We start from the raw sequence: 22770 nt of genomic DNA on the forward strand, positions 1-22770 counted from the left end.
CTGATATTAACATCCCCTCACTGATTATTCTTCATTAAACTTACTCCTGAGCTACTGTTAAATGCCAAAAGTCTGCCTTCTCAGAATATTCTTCCAGAAGGCTTTGGCTTGTAAGAGCCTGCAAGATTATTCTCCATTCCCACCCCTGCAGGTTGCCCCTCATGTACATGTACATTAAAACCTACCAAATTAGCCCCCTCCCCCAGGCATCCCACTAATCCTTGGTGCAATCCAGGAATGACAATTGCAAGAGCTCGGAAAGCAAGTGCACGTGGGATTGTGTCTTGGTTTATACACGCGAACATTGTGTGTTTCCTCACCGTGAAGCAGTCATGTATTTTTATGGTGCCTCCCCCACCATCATCAAAATCTCCCCATCACCATCTGCAGGAGTGAGCCTAGATAACATGAAGAAGGCATTCTTCTGGTGCCATGATTGGTTCAAGGGTGAGCTTGGCATCTTAACTTGATCTAAATCTTTGAGTTTAGGATTCTTTCCTTTCGATATTTAGAAAAGAAAAATAACCCATTCTTTTTGACAGTGTGGTGTATGGATGTGAGGCCTGGGACTGCTGCAGCCATTCTGTGACATTAAAGAAAGTGGACTTGAGTGAATAAACGAACACAGAGTTAAGAGAATTGCAGAGAAATCGAGCTGGCGCCCTGACCAAACTCTGCTACCTATTGCTAGACTCTTCATTTATAAGCAAATAATTTCCCATATGGTTTAGTTCATTTTGAGGTGGGTGTTCTGTTATTTGGAACCAAAAGCATCTTAACTGATGTGTTAATTATGCAATCATATTTCTTAACCCCTGACTGAAGTGTTCCAGAATTGGTTACACTTATAGAGCCAGAGAGTCCCACCGCTGAAAAAGAAAAGTACAGTTGGTTGACCCTTGAACAAGGTGGGTTTGAACTGCCACGGTCCACTTATACATAGGTGTTTTTCAATAGTAAACACTGCAGGTACCACACGCTCCTTGATTGGTTGAATCATGGGTCCAGAGGAACCTCAGATACTGGAGGGCCGACTATAAATTATATGTGGATTAGCCCCCAGGTTGTTCAAGGGGGATCTGTAAGTTCAATCTTTCCTCCAGGAAAGGACTTCAAAGACATAAATCACCCAACATCATACATAGAGTCACCACATAACATTTAATAGTGGAAATAAGGAAGGAAAAGGAGAAAGGCACGTCCAGGGTGTTGGGAGCCTTTGCAGGCGCTTGGGTCCCATGGGGGAAATGACAAAGCCTGGCTGCCTCGCTCTGTACAAGTGTCCTCATTTCCCTCCCACTGCTGCTGTCCCTTCTCCACAGGCTGGTTGTATTGGTAGTTCTGCCACTTTCCCATAAGTCTGCACAGAATCTACCACCAATGCCAAGCAAGGAGCTCGTTGTCAGACTGAGCTTACTTCAAAGTTGTTCTTGTTTCCTAGAAATTTTCAGATTCAAGAGAATGAGTCACAGGTGATGATAGCTCTACAGTTCTCATGTCATACATTGCTTATAGACATAAGAAACAAGCTTGGACAAACTATTGACAAAGTAATGCTTCTAAGACACTGAATAACCCTTGACAAAATTCAACCCTAACTCTCAATGCTCTTGTGTATACAGATAATCATGGCCTTTGTTTATCATTTCTTCAAATCCTTAAAAAATAGAGATAATCAAATATACTACCTTAAAATTAGGCAAATACTAAAAATCGTAAGCGGATGAAATGAGAAAACATAAAGCACTTAGAAAAAAATTGATAATAAGAACTCAAAAACCATTGGGTATCATTGCAATTTATTGTTTGGATGAAAGTAAATACATTAAACATGACAATTGAAAAAGTTCTCTATAGTGGGACGAATTGGGAGATTTTGATTGACATATACACTAATATGTATAAAATAGATAACTAATAAGAACCTGTATAAAAAATAAAATTTTAAAAAAAGAACTCTACAGACCGTTCAATTTGGACAATTATAAGCCTAATTATTCTTCACAAAACAGACACTTCCATATTCACATTGCATTCAGTTAGCTCCAATGTGATTTTAAATAAGTTCTAGACATCTTTGTCAACACCCCCCAAAAAAATTGAAGCAGAGAATATATAGGAACGTATAGCTATTAGTTTTATGCAGCTACCTTAGACTCTGCATGAAAAAAATTCAATGCTTGCACTTTGGATGTTTTTCCAGCTTTATTGAGATATAACTGACATGTAATATTGTGTGTAAGTTTAAGGTATACAGTATGATGATTATGAAATATTTACTACAATAAAGCTACTTAACGCATCCCTTACCTCACAAATTACCATGTTGTTGTTATGGTGAGGACATTAAAGCTCTACTCATAGTAACTTCCAAGTATACAATATTAACTATAGTCACCATTCTGTACATTAGATCCCCAGAATTCATTCATCTCAAACTGAAAGTTTGTACCCTTTGTCCAGTATCTCCCATTTCCCCCATGCGTCAGCCCCTGGCAACCACCATTCTATTTGCTGTTTCTATGAATTTGGCTTTTTTAGTTGCCATTTACAAGTGAGATCATACAGTGTTTGTCTTTCTCTGCTTGGCTCATTTCACTTAGCACGGTGCTCTCCAGGTCCATCCATGTTTTGGCAAATGGCAAGATTTCCTTCTTTCTTATGGCTGAATAATACTCCATTGAATCTTCGTACCACATTTTCTTTTCTTTTTTTTTTAAATTTTAACATCTTTATTGGAGTATAATTGCTTTACAATGGTGTGTTCGTTTCTGCTGTATAACAAAGTGAATCAGCTATACGTACACATATATCCCCATATCCCCTCCCTCTTGCTTCTCCCTCCCACCCTCCTTATCCCACCCCTCTAGGTGGTCACAAAGCACCAAGCTGATCTCCCTGTGCTATGCGGCTGCTTCCCACCAGCTAGCTATTTTACATTTGGTGGTGTATACATGTCAATGTCACTCTCTCACTTTGTCCCAGCTTACCCTTTCCCCTCCCTGTGTCCTTAAGTCCATTGTCTGCATCTTTATTCCTGTCCTGCCCCTAGCTTCTTCAGGACCATATTTTATTTTCGATTCCATATATATGCGTACCACATTTTCTTTATCCATTCATCCATCAGTGGACACTCGGGTTGTTTCCACGTCTTGGCTATTGTGAATAATGCTGCAGTGAACCTGGGAGCTTGCCCTCCCAATTCTGCATTCTGTGTTAATCGTACATCCACAAAGCAGTAAACACAGTCATCTCCAGAGATATAAAGACCATACCACAATGAGTATGTTTCCCAATTTAATAAAAAAAAAATCCCCTCCCCAAACCAAATTAAATTCCTAAAAAAAAAACCTCCAAATCTCCAAACTGGGGAACACATTTGGCGAGAATGTAAACAGATCCTGGTTTGTTGTCCACATTTCACTGACCATATCCCCCACTTCTATTCTTAGTCATTTCAGTCAATTCTTATTTTTGATTAACAAATAAAAGTCTAATTTAGAAAACTGGCTCATAGCTTCCAAGGGAGCTTTTCCACAGCTTTCTATAACTGCTTCATCCCAGTAACGTACAAGAAGGCAAAATATTTCTGCATGACAAATTTCCAATAAAAATTCCTCAAGTCTCTTGTAGAATTAAAGCCTCATTAAAACCCAGTGTCCACATTTTTCTGACCAGCGGGGCAGACGCTGGATTGGCTCCCTCAGCATCTACTCCAACCCCTGCTCGTGTGTCTTTCTGGCCAACAGAGGCTACAGAAACCCAAGCTCCCTTGGTTCTAGATGTGATTTAGGTTCCATTTGACCCTGACTCAAATTTGGAGCTAAGTGGAGAGAGACACCGTGATACCAAACCAGCTTTGTTCATATGAGGAATGCCTCATGACCTAAGCAGCGCTGTTCTCTCCCCGACTCTCGTGGTGCCTCATATGATTTCTACTGAACACTCAAATCCTAATTTTACAAACAGAATGAAGGAATAACTAGGAAAAGAGAAAGTCTGGCAAACAACTTCTGGGAAATCCAAATCCTATTTATGATAGTTTACTCTTCTCTAAACATTTTATGCATTACTTAGGAGAAATGAGTATCATGGTTTTAAATACTAACCGTATGTTAATGTCTCCTAAATTTCTGCCTCTGGCCCCAGCTTCCGGCTAAGCCCTAAATTCGTATCATGAAACTGATTCCTCATCACCGTATCCGTGTCTAATAGGATCACAAATATAACATGTTCAGAAAGAAATAGGAGCTTGATATTTTCTGCCAAACCTGCCTTCAGTCTTCTCAATCCCAGTGAATGGCCAAAACGTGGTAGTCATCTGTGATTCTTTAACTCTCCTTTGGTTGTATAAATTCAGCAGTGAATTCTGTGGACTCTACTTCTAGTATATCCTGGATCTAGCCTCTTTGTCCGACTTCATTAGAGAAGCCACCTCTGTCCTATACTGCAGCAATCATCCTACTGGTCTCCTTGCTCTCCCCTCTCTCTTCCCTTTCCCCCAGAGTCCATTCTCCACACAGCAGCCAGGGTGAGCATTTAAAAACATAAATCAGATATTATTGTCCTGATTAAAACCCTCTAAGAGCTTCCATTGCACCGGGTATAAAAACAGAACTCCGTATGCACGTCCAGGGCTCCATCACGAGATCCTCCCTGGTCATCCCCCCGCAACGTGGCCGCCTTCCACGCACCCCTTTGTTCTCGGCTGCAGACTTGCTGTCCTCAAGGAGGACCAAGCATGCCTCAACTCAGGGCTCTTAGCACTCTTCCATGGAATCCTCCTCTGCTGGCTCATTTTAATCCAGGTATTTAAAACTTGATTCGGAGGACGCTTCCTTGACACCCGATCTAAAATAGCACAGCCCCCTCCCCAGTTGCTATCAAATTACCTCTTACTTTATCCACAGCTCTGTCACTATCTGAAACGCTGTTTGTTAATTTATTTACTCATTATCTGCCTCCCTCACTGCAACATAAGCTAGATGATAACAGAAAATTTCCTGCCTTGTTCATTACTGTTTCTCCAGCACCTGGAAAAATGGCAGTGATAGGTATCTGTTCAGTGATCAAATATTTTGCTTCATCAGATACATCAAGTATTAATATTTAAAATAAGAACTCTGAATTCCTCTCTCACCTGCAACAAGAATGTGTTTCCTCCCTTCCCTGATTTTCTCCTGACAACTTCACAACACCTCCAGGGAAGTGTGTTCAGTTTGAGGGGTTACCATCTTAAAGAGAGAACCGAAATCAGCCCAGAGAGCTAAGAAAGTCAGCTCCCCACTTCTCTACTCATGCCCCCCTAAAAGAATTCCAGAAAATAATGCATCCCTCACCCTTTTTTGTTTAACGTGATATCATCACAAAGATTTGGGAAAATTGTGAACTTCATTACATCTATGCCGACACAATAATGTTTGACAAAATGGTGTTATCAACTGCTTTAAGATAGAATTTTCTCTAAACCTTGATTCTGCAGATATAGCTCATTTAGGAAACTATGTGCTGTATCCTCTAACTGGCAAAGGAAAACTTCGTTGTCAAGCCAGTCAGCCAATTCAGACTTGGTTTCTATCAGGAAAGGCTGCCTTCCCCTTTCAATTCATACGTTTGTGTTAATACACAGCCCCTCACAACCCTCTTCCTTCTTAAATTGAATTCTAAGATATATGAGTAGATAAGATACAAAGCTTGGCCATAATCTGTTGCCTGGATGCAATACGTGCTTTCAGCTTCAGTATGTTTTACCAGTGTTCTCTGTTCACTGTTCAGGGACTCCCCTTCAGGAGCAATGCATTTGGCTGTTAACAGGTGATGGAAGAAGCGAGATTGTTAGATGTAAATTGTCATCACTCCTTCTCCTTACTTTGTGATGTATCTGACTATAAACTTTCCCATCCTATTTCTAATACCCTACTTACCCTCATGATATGTGATATGACAGGGAGAGGCATGAAGTCCCACCATGGGCTTACGGTGCCTTGTTTAATTGTTGATTTATTTGATACCCCTGATAATTTTTCATCCTCAGAGCAATGCACTATAGTAAGATAAAGGATGGGCTAAGGTTTGCCTTTATTCTGAGAAGTAGGGGGAGCCTTAACCTTGGGTGGAGCACTTCCTCTAAACTGAAGGTAATGCCTTAAATGGAGTCAGTTGTGAGCCATCACTAGGCAGGGCTCTGCAGCTGAGAGAATGAGGCTTGGAGATTTTGGACAACATAGGCAGTTTGAATTTTATTCCTAACCCTACTAGTTGGATAGCTTGTGGTTTTAAATTCAGTGATGACTATATTTTTCTCCTCTATCCAGAGCCAAGTCCAAGAAAGATAAGTATTCCTACTCTTTCTTTTCACAAGGCATTCTTTCTGGCCATCCTTTCACTGAGGTGGTTAAGACCTTCTGTTGGTGTCTCTGATTTGAATGTTCCCCTTGTTCAGATTCTAGGACATCAGCGATTACCCAGATGTCCTCAATCAGGGTGGCCACTGCTTCAGTGTTATCTCAGCATTTTCAACCTGTTAGGATTTCCCCTACTTTATTGCCAGCCTACCAATGCATATTAAAAGATACACTGCACACACATACAAATTTCAGTATTGCTAAAGTTTTTTACTGAAAGGAGATTTCAAGATATTTAGCCCAAGTTATTCTGGCAGATTCCCACGTGAATCTCACGCACACTCAAATTTCAAAACCACTAAGCTATTGTATACCAGTGACTCTCAGTCAATGGGGACACAAATCTTCATTTCAAGTATTCAAGTCCTTCCATATTGTCTTCTCTGATAGTTCCAGCTAAACACAACTCCCTGACCGGCTTTCAGGGAAGGGTTATTAAAGGCAACATTAGGGGTGAGGGTTGTAGGGTGCCTAATCAGTTCATGGACATTCATCTGATTGGTTGGTGGTGAGGTAATGGGGTGGTATTTCGGGAGTCGACATCATTAACCTTCTGGTTCCAACCAGTCTGGGGTCCACATGCTTGTGGTCAGCATGCAGTTAACTGCTTCTACCTGGTAGGGGTTTTGGTGTCAGCAAAACAACTCAACGATATGGCTCAGGATATTATCTATAGCTCCTGATGAGGAACTAAATGTCCTTGACTTCGTTTTATAGCTAAACTACTGTTATTTCATCTTGCTTGACTGTTCCCTTTCGTTTCTGTATTTTTTACTTCACTGATTAAATTTGCTCTTCAGAACTAGGGGAAGGCCTAGGAGACTAAAGCTTTTCTACAAACAAGAGGTGGAGGACATGGGGTCTGTCCCTGGGGAGGCCCCACAGCATCCTGCTTGATCTCATTTTCTGTGTAATTTATAAAACATTGATCACATGCTACCTTATATCACGATAATAATATAAGGCATTACTTATGTCTTATATACCCATCTAGATTATACATCTTTATACTAGATTATATATGGTCTATACTCACTTCCTTTTTCTTCCCCACTAGGGACTTGCATGGAATAATTGCTACACAGATATGTGTTGAATGAACGATTTGTTCTCCATTGCAGTAACAGTTTGCTCAGATGGAGTCCTATTCTTAAATATCACAAGAAGGACTTGTCAAATACTGATTTGACAATGATATATAGAAAGTCCTTGAGACATAGTGAAGATAATATCTTACTGTAAGAAATTAACTTACTGGCAGGGTTACATTTTATTTCTTTTTCCTCTCTGACCTGTGCTAATGAGAGAGTAGGAAATTTTCAAGCCTTACAATGGAAGCCAATTTCAGAAATTTAAAACAGCAGTTTACAAAAAGCCAATTTCATTTCAGTTCAGCAGATATTTCTTGATCATTCATTACCGATGAGACACCATGGTAGGCATTGAACTTCTTGAGAAAATTTCTGTTACAAAGTGAAGTACAACAGTAAGGCTTTTGCAGACTATAGTTTTCTTTTCTCTCCTGTTAAAGTAACTGTAGCAACAACAACAAAAAAAGAAGAAGAAGAAGAAGAAAGTCATCACTTCTGCTTCTGCTTAATGTTAATCTGAGAGTGAAGTCTAAATCTTCATGTCCCAGGCAAACTGCCATAGGAAGCTTCTTCATGTTCTGAGTATTTTATATTGCAACTATAAACCATGACCAAAGAAGGGAGACTCCATTTAGCTCTCTAGAGTATTCCCTGCTAAGTTGTCTCTTATTTATTGCTTTTTAATGAAATTTTTCATGTACATCAAAACACAATCTTTCAACAAAGGAAGTACAGCTCTGAGACCTTTATAATATAGAATCTACGTGCGAACAGTAATTTTTCTAGATGGGATTACTTAATGGTTTTCTTTGTGCTCGGGCATGAGATTTTTTTTGTTTAATAAGTGAATATCCTATTATTCTTCCACAAGATAGTTTTCAGAAAAATCAGCAAATATTTTAAACCGTCCTATTTTTCTTGCAAATGCAAGATGACTCTTAGCTATTGAGTTCCATGAATCTTCTCCTCTGAAAGCACCCACTGTTTTTTAAACTGCCACCAAAATTAAAGGGATGTTTTAGAGAATGGTATTTAGGAAAAAAAGAAGGAATGTCAATATGTGTTTTCCTAGCTGCAAAGACTTTGCTTACTATTAAATAACAGTAAATTTAATTATTCTATTGGTTTTCCTTATCTCATTCCTAAAAATAGCCAAAATAAGTAAAATTATTGTTATTGTGCAACATGCTTTTGGTTACAAGTAGGAGACAACTGACTCAAACTGGCCCACACAATAAAGAAAAATTGTACACTGTATAACAGGAAGTCCAGAGATAGGACAAGCTTGAAGGTTGGTTGATTCTACAAGATCACTGAAGACCCAGCTTCTTTCTGTCTCTTCTCCCAACAGTCCACAGAATCTGCTTCACCCCAAAGTTCACTCCCTTCTCAATTACAGGCTGCCAGTGCCAAGCAGGGTTACACATTGCTTATGTTCAATAAGAGAGTGAATCTTCTTTTTCCCTCAACCTTGGAGTATCAGTCCTTCCCTTAAACCTGATTGGGTCCATTTATAGCACCTGTCCATCTCCAGACTATCAAAAGTGTCCAGGGGATATCCATCCTCTGACTGGCTGATCAAGACTCATTCCTGAAACGGGGTGAAGGTGTGTATCTGAGCAAACCAGTCCTGTTAGGGTTTAAGGAAAGGGAAATGGATTTAAGAGGGGCAGTCAAAGGCATCCACTATAGTCATCTACTCTGGTACCTTGTAAAGGGCAACATTAGAAATCCTTTTCTACATCCAGGTAAATTGTGTCTTTATTGAAAAATTGAACATGTGTAGCCTGTACCAATAGAGAGGACATCTCCACAAGACTATCTCTGAAATTATTTTCCCTTTTTATTTTATATAAATCGCTGTTGTAGAAAATGAGATTACCTAATATGTGCATTTCTGAGATGCCAAAGAGCTGCCTGAGAAGAAAGGAAATAGTCCCAAATTAAGAAACTGATCAACAATTAGAATCAAATACCTGTGAAAATGTCAAGAAATAAAAGCACCAACAACGACCAAAGAAAGTTAAATAGATCCGCAACTAAATCGTGGTTTGTTTCTGATATTTACAGTGAAACACACTTAGCAAAGCATCTGCTTTCAGCTTGTTAAGTTCTAAAGGATGAGAAAAATATTTTCCTGTAGAGGTAATAACAGTAGCTAATGCACTGAGAGGCTGTGTTAAGTTAGGCGTTTCCCAGACAGTATCTCACAGAAACTGTGAGTGTCAGCCCATCACGGCAGGAACTGCTGCATTCCTAGCATCCAACACTGTGTCTGGCACATGATGAAACCTTAATAAGTGTGGCCAAATGAAATAATTCTCACAAAAATCTTATGCAACAAAATTGTAGTGTTTCCCCAATTAAGGATTAGGCATCATTGGCTCTAAATGTTTACACAATTTGGTCAAGTGGTTGGAGCCCTGATTGGAATCCAACCTTATTCTTTTTCTTCCCTAAATGAACAAGGAACTGGTTCAGAGAAGATAAATCCAGTGACTTGGAGACAGGAATGAAAAACTGAAGTATTTGAAGTTTATGTGTTCTTAATACTGGTGCATTTGCTGGGTTCAAAAAAGACACATTGCAGATACATCAGATGATAGAAGTTTATCATAAGGAAGCACAAGGGAAAGGGGGGACTCTTTCCAACCCATGTCCCTGGGACCAAACGATCATTCACGAAGGGCTGTGTGTCAAGTGCCTGTGCTCCCTCCTTGAGGACTTTGCCAGTGTGGCCACTTGGCTGTTCCCTGGATCTGGTGCCCCTGCTCCAGATCCTGCAAACTAACTGGTCCTTTTCTTTATGTCTCAAGCGCACACTCCCCAAGATGGGATCTGACTGCATCGACTGTCAGTCACCGGCCATAGAGTGAGCCCAAATGGGCAGGACTTACTTGTCATTCCACCTTACTGTCCACGGACTGTCTTTAAGTTGGGTCTCAGATTAGGTGTGGTCCCCAGGGAAGCAGTTACACGAAACCAAGCAGAGGACAGACTACACACAGGTCACACATTCTGAGGCTGCTCAGCAGGTCTGCTACAGGTAGTTTCCTCTTGAGAATCTTATTCATTCTTCCACTCAACAGATTAGAACAGGAGAGAACATGAAGGATTTGAGTGGTTGCCATCAGGAACCCTCAAAATGTAAATATCGGATAAAGCGAAGAAATGCTGAAAATGACAAAATGTAATGATAACATCAAACATCTACAATATCTCTGACCCTGTGTCAGGTATTACTCTAAGCACTTGACTTGAATACTCATTAAACCCTCACTCATTTAATAGTCCATGAATTAGGTACGAGTCTCCCCAATCTGGAGAGAGAGGGACTGAGGCACAGAGACGTGAAAAACCTTGCCTGAGACCACACAGACTGTGCTGGCAACTTGCCTGCAGAGTGTGGGATGCTGCCACCATGTCATTGGTTTTAGTGGATAACTGAGCTTTGGAGGAAGAAAGAAGAGGAAACTTCCGGGTGCCAAACATTTGGGGAGGGGGGAAGCTACAGTGAAAAGAAAAAGCTGATGCCTTGAGGTCTGGTAGTCAGGACTTTGCAAAGGGGCCCTCAAGCTGATGCTGGGGTTCCAGTGCCCACAGTGGGCAGGAGTGGGGAGCTAGAAGCAAGTCTGTGTAAAGCTTGCTTTTCTCAAAGCACTTTTCTCGAACTGTGGAGAAAAACTTCCCACTCAGCTGGAAGAAGCTGAGGGAGATTTTACTTTCCTAGGGATGTGGGGGATAGGAGGCACCTCTGGAAAGCAGATACCCTGGGCCTTTACCATGCGTGGGTGTGAGCTCCTTCACCCTCTGCATGATAGAGGAATTTCGAGTAAGACAAAAAAACTGGCCCTGGACCCCTCAAGACCAGCTCCAAACCACTCTGTAGAGGTACTCACACAACGCAGGATTTCCACAAATAGATTACAATGTATTGAATTCCTGCTTATATGGAGTTTAAAGCTTAGTGGAGAGATGTAGACATTAAATAATTATGGTGAATGTAATAGGAAATGTATAAGGTAATGGGAGAATACAGGAAAGAACAAGGTGACTGAAATTTTCTGGATATCAAAGAATAGCTCCATGAGGACATAATGGTTAAGCTGCCATCTTCAGAGTAGGTATTAATATTAGTCTGCTGGGGCTTTGGTGACAAAGTTCACAGACTGGGTCACTTCAGCCACAGCAACTCATTTCCTCACAGTCCTAGAGCAAGAAGTCTGAGATCAGGGGGTCTGTGGGTGTGGTCTCTTCTGAGGCCTTCTTCTCCTGTGTCTTTACATGCTCCTCCCCCTGTGAGTGTCTGTGCCCAAATTTCCTCTCTGAAAAGGACACCAATTGTATTGGATGAGGCCCCACCCTAATGACCTCATTTTAACTTAATTACCTCTTCAAAGACCCTATCTCAAAATACACTCACATTCTGACATACTGGGGGTTAGGACTTCAAGATATGAGTTTTGAGGAGAGATCCACACTTAGATGTGCAACAACAATGCCAGATGATTTTCACAAACATGGAATGAAGGAGGAGGAAAAATGTGGGGGAGAGAGAGGGATGGAGAAAAAATAATTTTAAATCTTTTTCAAGGGAGGAAAATACTAAGATATTAATTCTAGACATGAAAGAAGAGGTATTTGTTAAGGTGGGGTTTTTTTTGAATTTTATTTTATACAGCAGGTTCTTATTAGTTATCTATTTTATACATATTAGTGCATATATGTCAATCCCAATCTCCCAGTTCATCCCACCCCCCCACCCCCCTGCTGCTTTCTCCCCTTGGTGTCCATACGTTTGTTCTCTACATCTGTGCCTCTATTTCTGTTAAGGTTTTTTTAATTTATATAAACACTGAAGAAATAGAAATAAGATGCGTAGCTCACAAACCAATAGATACGAAAAAATTGGCAAAGAAAATTGGTTAACTCTAAGAAAGGCAGAAAAGGAAGAAAATGGCAACAAGAACTTATAACAAAACAAAAAATTGTAAGATTAAAACCACACATGTTAGGTATGATAATTAATGTGAACAAGTACAATTCTCCAGCTAAAAGTCAAAGTTCTTTATGGATTTTAAAAATTTAATCTAGCATTATGACGTTTGCAAGAGACACATCTGGGGGAAAAGCATAAGAAAGAGATGGGCAAAATTGTGCCAGCTAAACAGAAAGAAAGCATGAGTGGCAATCATATTAGGGAAAATGGAATTCAAGGTAAAGGCTATTTAAATGAGCCAAAGAATGATTTTTCTAAGGATATTTTGTTCGAATAAAAGTTTCATTCCATTCAGAAGATGTAGTAGTTATGAGCTTATACATAACTATGTATCATCAAAATACATGTTATACATTAATATATAACATATATAACTATATATACATCAAAATACATATATATAATAAACATAATTGATCAATAAAAACAAAATGATTCTTTAAAAGACCAATAAAATAAATTTTGCAAAATCTGATTGAGGAATTTTTTAAAAACCCACAAATACCATTAGGACATAAAAAGGGGACAAAGCTACAGATAAAGAAAGATATATGTCTTAAATTGTAAGACTTTTTAATAGTTTAATATATTTTATAAAAATAAGTGGATGGTTTTCTGGGAAATGTAAATTACCAAAAGCCCAGAAGAGAACCGAACACACCATTATCCACAAAAGAATTTAAAAGATATCTAACCCTTAACCACCAGAAAAAAACAAAAACAAAAAAAAGGAAGAGGAGGCCTCACCTTCAAAGATTTTATGAGTATATTCTACAAAACAATCAGAAGCATAACTTCTGTGTCATTCAAATTGTCAGAGCATATTACAACGGTAAAAAAATCCCTAATTAGTCCCATGAAGTAAGCATAATGTTGATACCAAAATCAGACAAAAGCGATTCAAAAAGAACATGATGCTTTAAAGTTGGATTTTTAAAAGCCTCCCTTACGAATATAGGTATAAAACTCTGAAATAAAATATCATATGGAATCCAGTTGTTTATTTAAAAGGAGCATTTTAAAACCAAATTAAGTGAAAAATAGCATTTAAAATGAATTAAGTGAAAAACAAAAGCAAGTTAGTATTATAGTGTTATAAAACAAATCACTGTGTGTGTGTGCGTGCACGCGCGCACATGCGTGCATGTGTAAGTGCAAAGAGTCTGGCGCGAATCCCAGGAAACTCTTAATAATGGCTACTAGGGGCAGATGGGAGGTTTGGGTTGGAAGAGAACTGGGAGAGGAACTTTATTATTTCACATCCTGTGTAGTATTTTAATTTTTATAAACATGGATTCATAAACGAGCTCTGTAACTTACAAAGAAATGTAGAGTTTGATAATAGAATTGTGAAAGGTCATGCCAGGAGCTAGAGGAAAAATCCGGGGCTTCACATTTATGTCTTTCAAAAGGAGGCTGAGGAGGAGGACTCTCAGGTTGTCCAAACACAGACGTTCTTCCGTAGGTGTGGTCAAGGCATAGCGATGACTACAACTGGCGTCCAACTCCAACCACCCAGTCTTAGGTGTTATGCTTAGTGACTAAGTCAGAGGAAGACAAATACTGTGTGTTTTCACTTATATGTGGAATCGAAAAAATATATATATAACAAAACAGAAAAAGACTCGTAGATTCAGAGAACAAACTAGTGGTTACCAGAGGGGAGAGAAATAGGGGGAGGGGAGAAATAGGTGAAGGGGGTTAAGAGGAACGAACGGCTAGTTAGAAAATAAGCCACAGGGATGTAATGTACAGCACAGGGAAAATAGTCAATATTTTATAAGAACTTTGGTGTGTAATCTATAAAAATATTGAATCGCTGTGTTGTACACCTGAAACTAATAAGTCCAGAAAAGTTAAAAAAATATATAATTAAATTTAAAAATAAAATGAAAAAGCAGCTGGGAGTTCACCCCTCACTCCTGTAACAAGGACTCTGAGACCCAGACAGATGGTAACAAGTTTGAGATGGTATTCTCTTGCTGAATTCTCTTCTCTAGGAGTATACATTCTCATTAGACATTTAAGAATAGTTTTGCAATTGATTAAATTTTTTTAATGTGGTTGCTACGGCACAGAAGGTTTAGTCGTCAAATTTACAACCAGACTTGATGCTAGCATGATAGCAACATAACCTCATTTGTCCTGTAAGACAAGGGGACAAAATACCAGTATATCATGAGTGGATACATATTAATAATTACTGGGACATTAGTTATCTAGGATACCCTGCCGCCTCTGTACTACATCCTTAAACTGTACTTAAAAACGTCTGCAGTCTTTCTCTGACAACTTTATATAGACTGAGTCAGAAATATCTGATTTACCCTCGTCTTAATCCCAAAGGGTAACCAAGTGGTCTTAAAATGATGTTGTCACGTAGTGGTTGAAAAAACTGATAAATTATAAAGGAAGCCTCGGTTCACCTTCTATGATAGTTGTGCACAGCTAGTTTTTCTAAGTTCCAGTAGCTACTTCACTACCTGAAAACTTCCTGTTTGTGGTCCTGAATTATTGTTCGGCACTTCGAAAAAGACTAGCTATCAGATCTAGGGAGAGTAAGCTTTCTGTTTGGTAAAACACATGGGGCATTTGGAAGGCATTTGGTTTTCCATGCTGAATAAAGAGCTCTTGGGTTTTGGTTACTGGCTAGTCTACCAATATAATTTATAGGCTTACAAAAAAGTATGGCATTTCATGGGCTTTCCTAAATAGCTTTCCTTATTCTCTGCTCTTTGATAAGTAACCAAATGGTAACATTTCTCAAGTCACACCTGAAAATTTCTACAAGCTGAGATGAAGAGAACTTTTTGTGATAAAAACGACAAAGCTGGGTTTGAACAATCACTTTCAGGGTTAAATAATCCCAGGGGTGGTCCCCTTTTACCTTACACTCACAGAGGAGGACCCAATTGCCAGGTTGAATTATCTATCATCTTAAAAAAAAAAACAACAAAAAAAAGAATCTGCCCATGGCTGTGAAACAACCACAGATTGCTTTCTTTGCGCTCTTGAGGAGCTGACAGGGCCCCAGATGGAGGTGTTTTTCAGCAAGCTGTCAAGTGATCCATCCCTCAGAAACAACCGTATCACCCATAGGAGTTGTTTCTCTTTGCCAAGAATTATGTTGGTTCAGGTGGGAGAGGCCAGGATATGATGAATCCAGGAAAAACAAAGGCCAGAGACATGTGTAAACAGAAATGAAAAAAAGAAAAGGTGTAATTACGTTTAAATTCCAAAAGTCATTTTTTGGAGTTGTTTTACAGTGATTCAATTTTTTTCCTTTCCTTCTACTTTTTAATTCTTTCCAGAAAAGTGGGCTTTGTGACGTGGATAGTGAGAGGTGGCTTTGTGTGATTTTTGAGGAAATCAAAGCTACAAAGCCATATTGAATAGGAGTACCTAAAACATACTAAATTATCATCAGCAAGCCAGGGGTCTTTTAATTCATAGGCCTAAGGAAGGTGTAACGGGATCATTTGAAAGAATACAGCTAAAGTGATTGGAAATGGACACACAACCCTTACGAATGACTGTCCAACACATCTGGAAGTCTCCCTTGGGCTCTGATGTCCTCCATATTAATCTCACCTAGCCTTCAAGACTGCTATTCATCTAAGTAGTAAAACCATTGGAAAAGCATGCAAATTCTATTCTTATTCTGATACAACTTTGAGGCTGGAGAGAGAAGTTGTGACTGAACTGCTAGAGGGTTTTTTTTTGTGCTTTATATATATACGTGGTATTAATAACATTCTTCTTTATCTGCAGTCATTGTTAAATGCCATAGAGGATGATGAAAAATATGCATTCCCCTTGTACTTAGTTTTTCCTTACGTTTCCTCTGGAAGCCAATTATTCTCAATGATCTCCTTTATACAGTCTGCTAATAAATATTTAATAAGTATATACTCCATGCAAAGCACGTGGAACAGTTGTGATTATTTTTTTACTATGATAAATGAATTTCTTTTTTATGGACGTATAGGTGATTTACAATGTGTTAGCTTCAGGTGTACAGCACAGTGCTTCAGTTATACATATATAGTTGTGATTATTATATACCAGAGCCTCATGACATAATTAGGAAATGATAATGCCTGTCTGGCACACCTGGGGGAGCAGTCACCACCACAGAGAACTCTCTGATGGAAAGCATGACACCTCCAGTCTTCTTAGGCAATTCAGAATCTATAAAGAGTGTTCAAATATTCAACTGTGGTAAAATTTTAATGGCTGTAAAAATTGATTTTAAATTTTTATCACTTTAAGAATATTGCATAAACCATAATAGAACATGAAAAAGAACACATTTATATGTATAAATGAATCACTTCGCTGTACACCAGAAACCAACACATTGTAAATCAACTATACTTCAATAAAAAATAAATTAAAAAAAATAAGAATAAAAAAATAAAAAATTTTACAGCCATCAGCATCTCATGGCACACCCACAAATAATTGGGGGCCCTCCATATACCAGTTGGGAAGCTCTGTACTTGAGAAATAAAATGCCCCATAGAGATGGGCTTATCTTTACTGTCCTCAACGTGGGAAGAATCCAAACCAGAAATGTTCTGCTGTGTATGGATTTCACAGGTTCTCTCATCAAAAGTCACATTATTTTTCAGCATTAAGTTAAATTTAAAAAGTAGTTTTGGGGCTTCCGTGGTGGCACAGTGGTTAAGAATCCGCCTGCCAATGCGGGAGACACGGGTTCGAGCCCTGGTCTGGGAAGATCCCACATGCCGCGGAGCAACTAAGCCCGTGCACCACAACTACTGAGCCTGTGCTCTAGAGCCCGTGAGCCACAACTACTGAGCCCACGTGCCACAACTACTGAAGCCCATGCTTCTACAGCCCATGCTTCACAACAAGAGAAGCCCGCACAACACCATGAAGAGCAGACCCTGCTCGCCACAACTAGAGAAAGCCCGTGTGCGGCCATGAAGACCCAACACAGCCAAAAATAAATAAATTAATTAACTGAAAAAATAAAAAGTAGTTTGTTTGGTTTTTTTCCCCTGTCATCAGGAGTTTTCGTTCTTGGTATCTGCTTTGAGACACCATGAGCATTCTTGTCCTGTTGCCACTGTTCCTGTGTTTTTGGCCTTTCTCTGCTTGAGTGTCAGTTTGTAATCTTCAAAAGCTGATGAAAAAATGAATAGCGTTCAGACAGAGAATAAAAGACCAATACAATCAGAGAATAACAAGGACAGGGTAAAATTCCTGCTGGCCAGTCCAAAGTTTTGCTGTTTTTCTTAAATGCAGAGGCAGTTTTTTAAAAGGTAAGAAGATAGAGATGGTTATATCTTTATTTTTGAAAGGTAAATATCACCATTGTTTTCCTTTTCTTATAGTGATAAGGTGATAAGACTTATTCCCAATACAGAAGAGGAAGCATATGCACTGAAGAAAATATACCAGCAACTGAAGGTAAGCGAGTGTCCACTCACTTATCATTATGCTCATAATGTGTTTACAGGGTTTTGCTGACTAGAGTTGAATAATTGGACTTCATTAGTCAAGGGAAGAAAATGATAAGAGATAGCTTGAAAGTGCCTTTAAAGGATAGTTAAGGTTACTCAAAATATTATATATCTGACCAATTATCTATTTACTAGTTCATTTATTTTCCATCTCCCTTAGTAGAATGTAAGCTTCATGAGAGAGCTTGTCTATTTTTGATCATTGCTCTGTTCTCAGTGAGTGTCTTGAATATCCTAGGAGCTCAGTAAAATTTTTTTAACAAATGGATTTAGTTTGTAATTTTCCAAAGCTTCACTTCTCCTCCTTGAAATCTCCCTGCTGATCATCTAGACACTTTCCTTCTAATTAAAACTTCAAGCAGACTTGAGTTGAGGAAAAGAAAGCTAGAAATTCAAGTTAATTAATTTTGCTATGTTTCAGTGAGTCCGATAAGAGACTTTTGTTGGCAAAGGTTGAAGGGCTTTGATTATTCAATCTTTGATGCATTCTATGGGTTTTAGAGTTAGAGGGTTTCTCATCTCCCCATTACTACAATATAATTGAGTGTTAACTTCAGCTAAAAGCTAAAAGCGTATGATGAGAAATGTTGTGATGGGCTCTCTTCCATGCCTACCAAGAACAGAAGCATCCCATGAAGTTTGTGGTGGTTTAGCTTCATTTTAATGGACAGCAAAGGAGACTTGCAAGGGAGGCCTCATTAACCTTCAGTGTGGGATAGACAAGCAAGTGTCCTAGGACTGCCATACAGTTCTACCTGGAGACGGTGTTAGGGGGATGACAGAGGAGGGATGACAGAATCAGTGGCTCCTGGAGATATTTATAATTATCAGACTTTTGGTCTTTTGTTTTTGCTTTGATGTTTCTCTTTGACATCTTCCCTTCAGATATTGAATTTATTTGCAAATGAGGTTTTGAACTTTTATTGATTTCCTTTCTTCTTCCTCATCTGCAGCCCCTACACATGCAGTGTCCTGTTTAAGCTTGGGGGTCCCATGAGAAGGGGTCAGAGTGAGGATGCAGGAGCTTATTCCAAACTGTGGTGATTTTATCCGATAGCAGAGAGACTGCGCTCACCAGACATTGCCTAAACCTCCTCTCCCCCTCAAAGGAATCCCTGCTCTGGGTACTGACATTGACCTTCCGCTGGTCACATATGATCATCAACCCCATTATAGCCTTTTCAGCAGCGATACCTGAACACTCTCTGAATAACCCACTAGGGACTCAAAAGTTACACAAAAACAAAGCAAGTTTCAAGCAGAAGTTTCTGGCTCCATTGTGTTGTAGAAATATCACTGGAAAAAAACAATAGTGCCTTTACATCTTAGAGTGCAGTATTCCAAGGAACAAATATTCTGAACCAAATATTGGAAAACGTGATTTGTCAAAGGACTTTTCTCCCAATGTGTGAATATATTTACACGGTGAGCCTAACAAAGTTATAAAAATGAAATTGCATAGTTCTGTATGCAGTGATCACTTACCATTATCAAAAGCAATAAGATTGGGCTTCCCTGGTGGCGCAGTGGTTGAGAGTCCGCCTGCCGATGCAGGGGACACGGGTTCGTGCCCTGGTCCGGGAAGATCCCACATGCCGTGGAGCGGCTGGGCCCGTGAGCCATGGCCGCTGAGCCTGCGCGTCCGGAGCCTGTGCTCCGCAACGGGAGAGGCCACAGCAGTGAGAGGCCCACGTACCGCAAAAAAAAAAAAAAAAAAAAAAAAAAAAGAGAAAAGCAATAAGATTACATCAGTGAGAACCGTGGGGATAACTTATAAACTCATCAGTCACTGTAGATGGAACCGAGAGATGTTGAGCATAGACAGGATGGTGGACCCTAATGGCAGCCCATTTACATTGTGCCCTTTTTGTACTTAAAAATGCTTCTGCCTATTGTTTCCATTTGGTCCTTAAAGAAAGGGAATAATCTAGGGGAGGAAACAGTTTGTATGCAAAGAAGCTTAGAAGATAACTGAGAGAAGAGGGGAGCAGAGTACGGGGGGATGGGGAGTTGATATTCCAGTGTTGACGGTGTTCTGGTGAGTCCACGTCACAATTACATCCAGCCCCTTGCAGTCAATTCATGCCAGTCACAGTGCTAAGTGCTTTCTATGAATGGCCTCATTTTAACGGCCCTATGAATTGGGTACTATCATTACTGCTATCTTACAGATAGAGAAACTGGGAGAGACAGACAGAGGCTAAGGAACTTGCCCCAGGTCACAGTGCAGAATTGGAACACACATCTAAGCAGTGCCAAACCCTCTAGAACCCAGGTGAGGCTGCCTCTTGCCTCTAGTCTGTGTACTCTGCTCGTCTTCACAATGGAGAGGATTAAGGCCAAGTTTGCAGGGCATTGGAGCCTGGTCTCAGAATGTGACCATTATCATGCTCTTACTTTATTCCTTGAGTCAGGGGTCACCAAGACCACCCCCACGTTCAGTGATTGCAGGAGGAGGCTCACAGCTCAGCCTATAGTCCTAATCAGACCTATGATTTATTATGCAAAAGGATACAAAGCAAAATGAGCAAAAAGAAAAGGCACATGGCATGAAGTCCAGGAGAACCCAGGCACAGGTTTCCAAGAATAGTCTTCCAGGAGAGTCTCACAGAATGTTCTTAATTCCCTCGGTAACAAGTTGATGACACGTGTGAAGCTCACCATAGATGTAGCGCCTGGGGATTTTATTGAGCCTAATTACGTAGCCCCCTTGCCTCACACACACCAGAATTCCAGGCTCCTGCAGGAGAGCAGGTGTTCAGCACGAGCTATACTGTTTGCACAGACACTTTAGGCACCGTGAATTGCTCTTCTCGGTTAGGATGGTAGGGACCCTCCCACAATCTAAGTTCCCATGCCCGTCTTGCAGGCAGGCCGTTCTAAGTCTAGCAGATTCGGGCCTGCTATAATAACTCTTGTCTGCATATTTCATTTCTTTCACTAAAGAAATTGTTTTATTAGGCTGAAGTTTGAGGCACTGAGCTTAACTAAATTTCTATCAATAAGCATCATGTTAACTTGAGGTCGTTTTAAATTCATATGATTTCATCGCGTGATCCTCTTGCACTACAGAAAGCAGCAGTTCTGGCCAGGCAGAGAAAAAAGCCTGCAGAGAAGAAAGAATATGAGTGTCTGTCATCTGATGCCCTGTGGAGCTGATGGGACAGAATTGGGGCCATTGTTAACAGCTCCTTTGCACACCCTGTACACCGCCTCCAAGGGGAAGACAGGAGGGTTTGCTGGGAGGCCTTGAGTTGCCTTCTTTCCCTACAGCACAGTGTGGTAGACAGAATTCTAAGGTGGCCCCAGCGTTTCTGCCCCATAGTGTACACCCTGCATAATCCCTCCTCTGAGTGTGGGCTGGGGCCTGTTAATATGATAGAATAGTCATTCTCTTGATATGTGAAGTATTATGCAGCAGGAGGGAGATTACCTGGGGTGGGCCTAACCTAATCAGGTGAGCCCCTTAAAAGCAGAGTGTTTTCTCTAGCTGTTGGCAGAGGAAGTCAGAGAAGTGCTCCCCCTGGCACATAGTCAAGCTGCTATGTTGTGAACTGCCCATGGGAGCCATGTGATAAGGACAGTGGCTGCTAGGATGTGAGAGCCTCTGCAGCTGACAGGCAGCAAGGAAATGGAGATGTCAGTCCTACAACCATAAGGAACTGAATTCTGCCACAACCCTATGAGCTTGGAAGACAACCCTGAGATCCAGATGAAATCCCAGCCCAGCTTTTATCTTGATTTTTGCTCAGTGAGATCTTGAAGAAAAAATCCAGCCAGCTGTGTCTGGACTTCTGACCTACAGAACTGTAAGATGATAAATGGGTATTATTTTAAGCTGAGTTTGTGGTAATTTGTTCTGCAGCAATAGAAACGAATATGCACGGTAAGATAGCATTCCTACATGTTGGCCTTTGATGGCTGTTGGTTTAATAGCATATATGAATGCTTTAAGTTACTTTTTCTGATTTCACTGACTGTAACCAAGCATTTATGGAAAAGTGAAAAGCAACTGGAATATATGCTTAGGCTAAATTCACAGTGCCTTATCTGAAACCTGAACAAATGCAAAGTGTATGTGCATTGTTGAATGGAATCTGAGACAGTATGGTCAGGGCATAGCTAATTAGACAGAGAACTGCTGTTACAAAGCTGGTTACTCTCCTAATTAAATTTTATGGTTTTGCTGAAGAATTAAAACAAAGTTAAACAGAAAACCATGCCTCCAGAGAACTGGATTGAGAAAGCACCAACCAATTAAACTGTTAATTAAGAACATAACCATGATTTAAATAAAGTTACGATGGAAAGGGGATAGTTTGCAGGTGAGTAAAATTAAAGTCCAAACACCATGTTCTGCCTAGATTTCTTCACAGATTCTTTGTGCTCTGAAGGGATAGAAATGGCTTTATGTAAAATCCAGACAAAGTTTCTCTTAAGAGAATTGACACAGCCTTGTTGAAAGAAAAATTAATGATGTTTGTTTCCAGTTTTCTCATCAGAGATCTGTAGGATAAAAAACTGTCCTGTATCCAAAAGTTTATCGTTTTTTCAAACTAAAACATAGCCTCAAAAATATTAGTTTTCTTGATATCTTTGAATGACATATCTAGACTCATAAATTTCCATGGGAAAAGACTACACTTCTTATGAGGAAGCCTTCATCCTTTCTCCTTTGCTTGGCTGTGAACTTGGCTGCTGCCTTTCCCAGGTGTGACCTCTCTCCTCAGTATCGTGCTATAGTTGAATGTTCTTATCGCTAATCCTCCTTGGTACCCGCCCAA

General features: G+C 39.9%; 1 protein-coding gene across 1 annotated transcript in view; it reads left to right on the plus strand.

The window, feature by feature from the left end:
- CPA6 (carboxypeptidase A6) overlaps positions 1–22770 on the plus strand; it is a gene marked incomplete at both ends in the record, with an annotated part of 262208 nt that overhangs the window by 86596 nt on the left and 152842 nt on the right. Inside the window, one exon of the mRNA XM_082675155.1 lies at positions 17858–17933. Within this exon, the coding sequence (XP_082531281.1) occupies positions 17858–17933 (76 nt within the window). The remainder of the gene's footprint in view (positions 1–17857; positions 17934–22770) is intronic.

The sequence above is a fragment of the Grampus griseus genome (genome assembly GCF_964374135.1).
Source record: "Grampus griseus genome assembly, chromosome: 17".
Classification (NCBI taxonomy): Eukaryota; Metazoa; Chordata; class Mammalia; order Artiodactyla; family Delphinidae; genus Grampus; species Grampus griseus.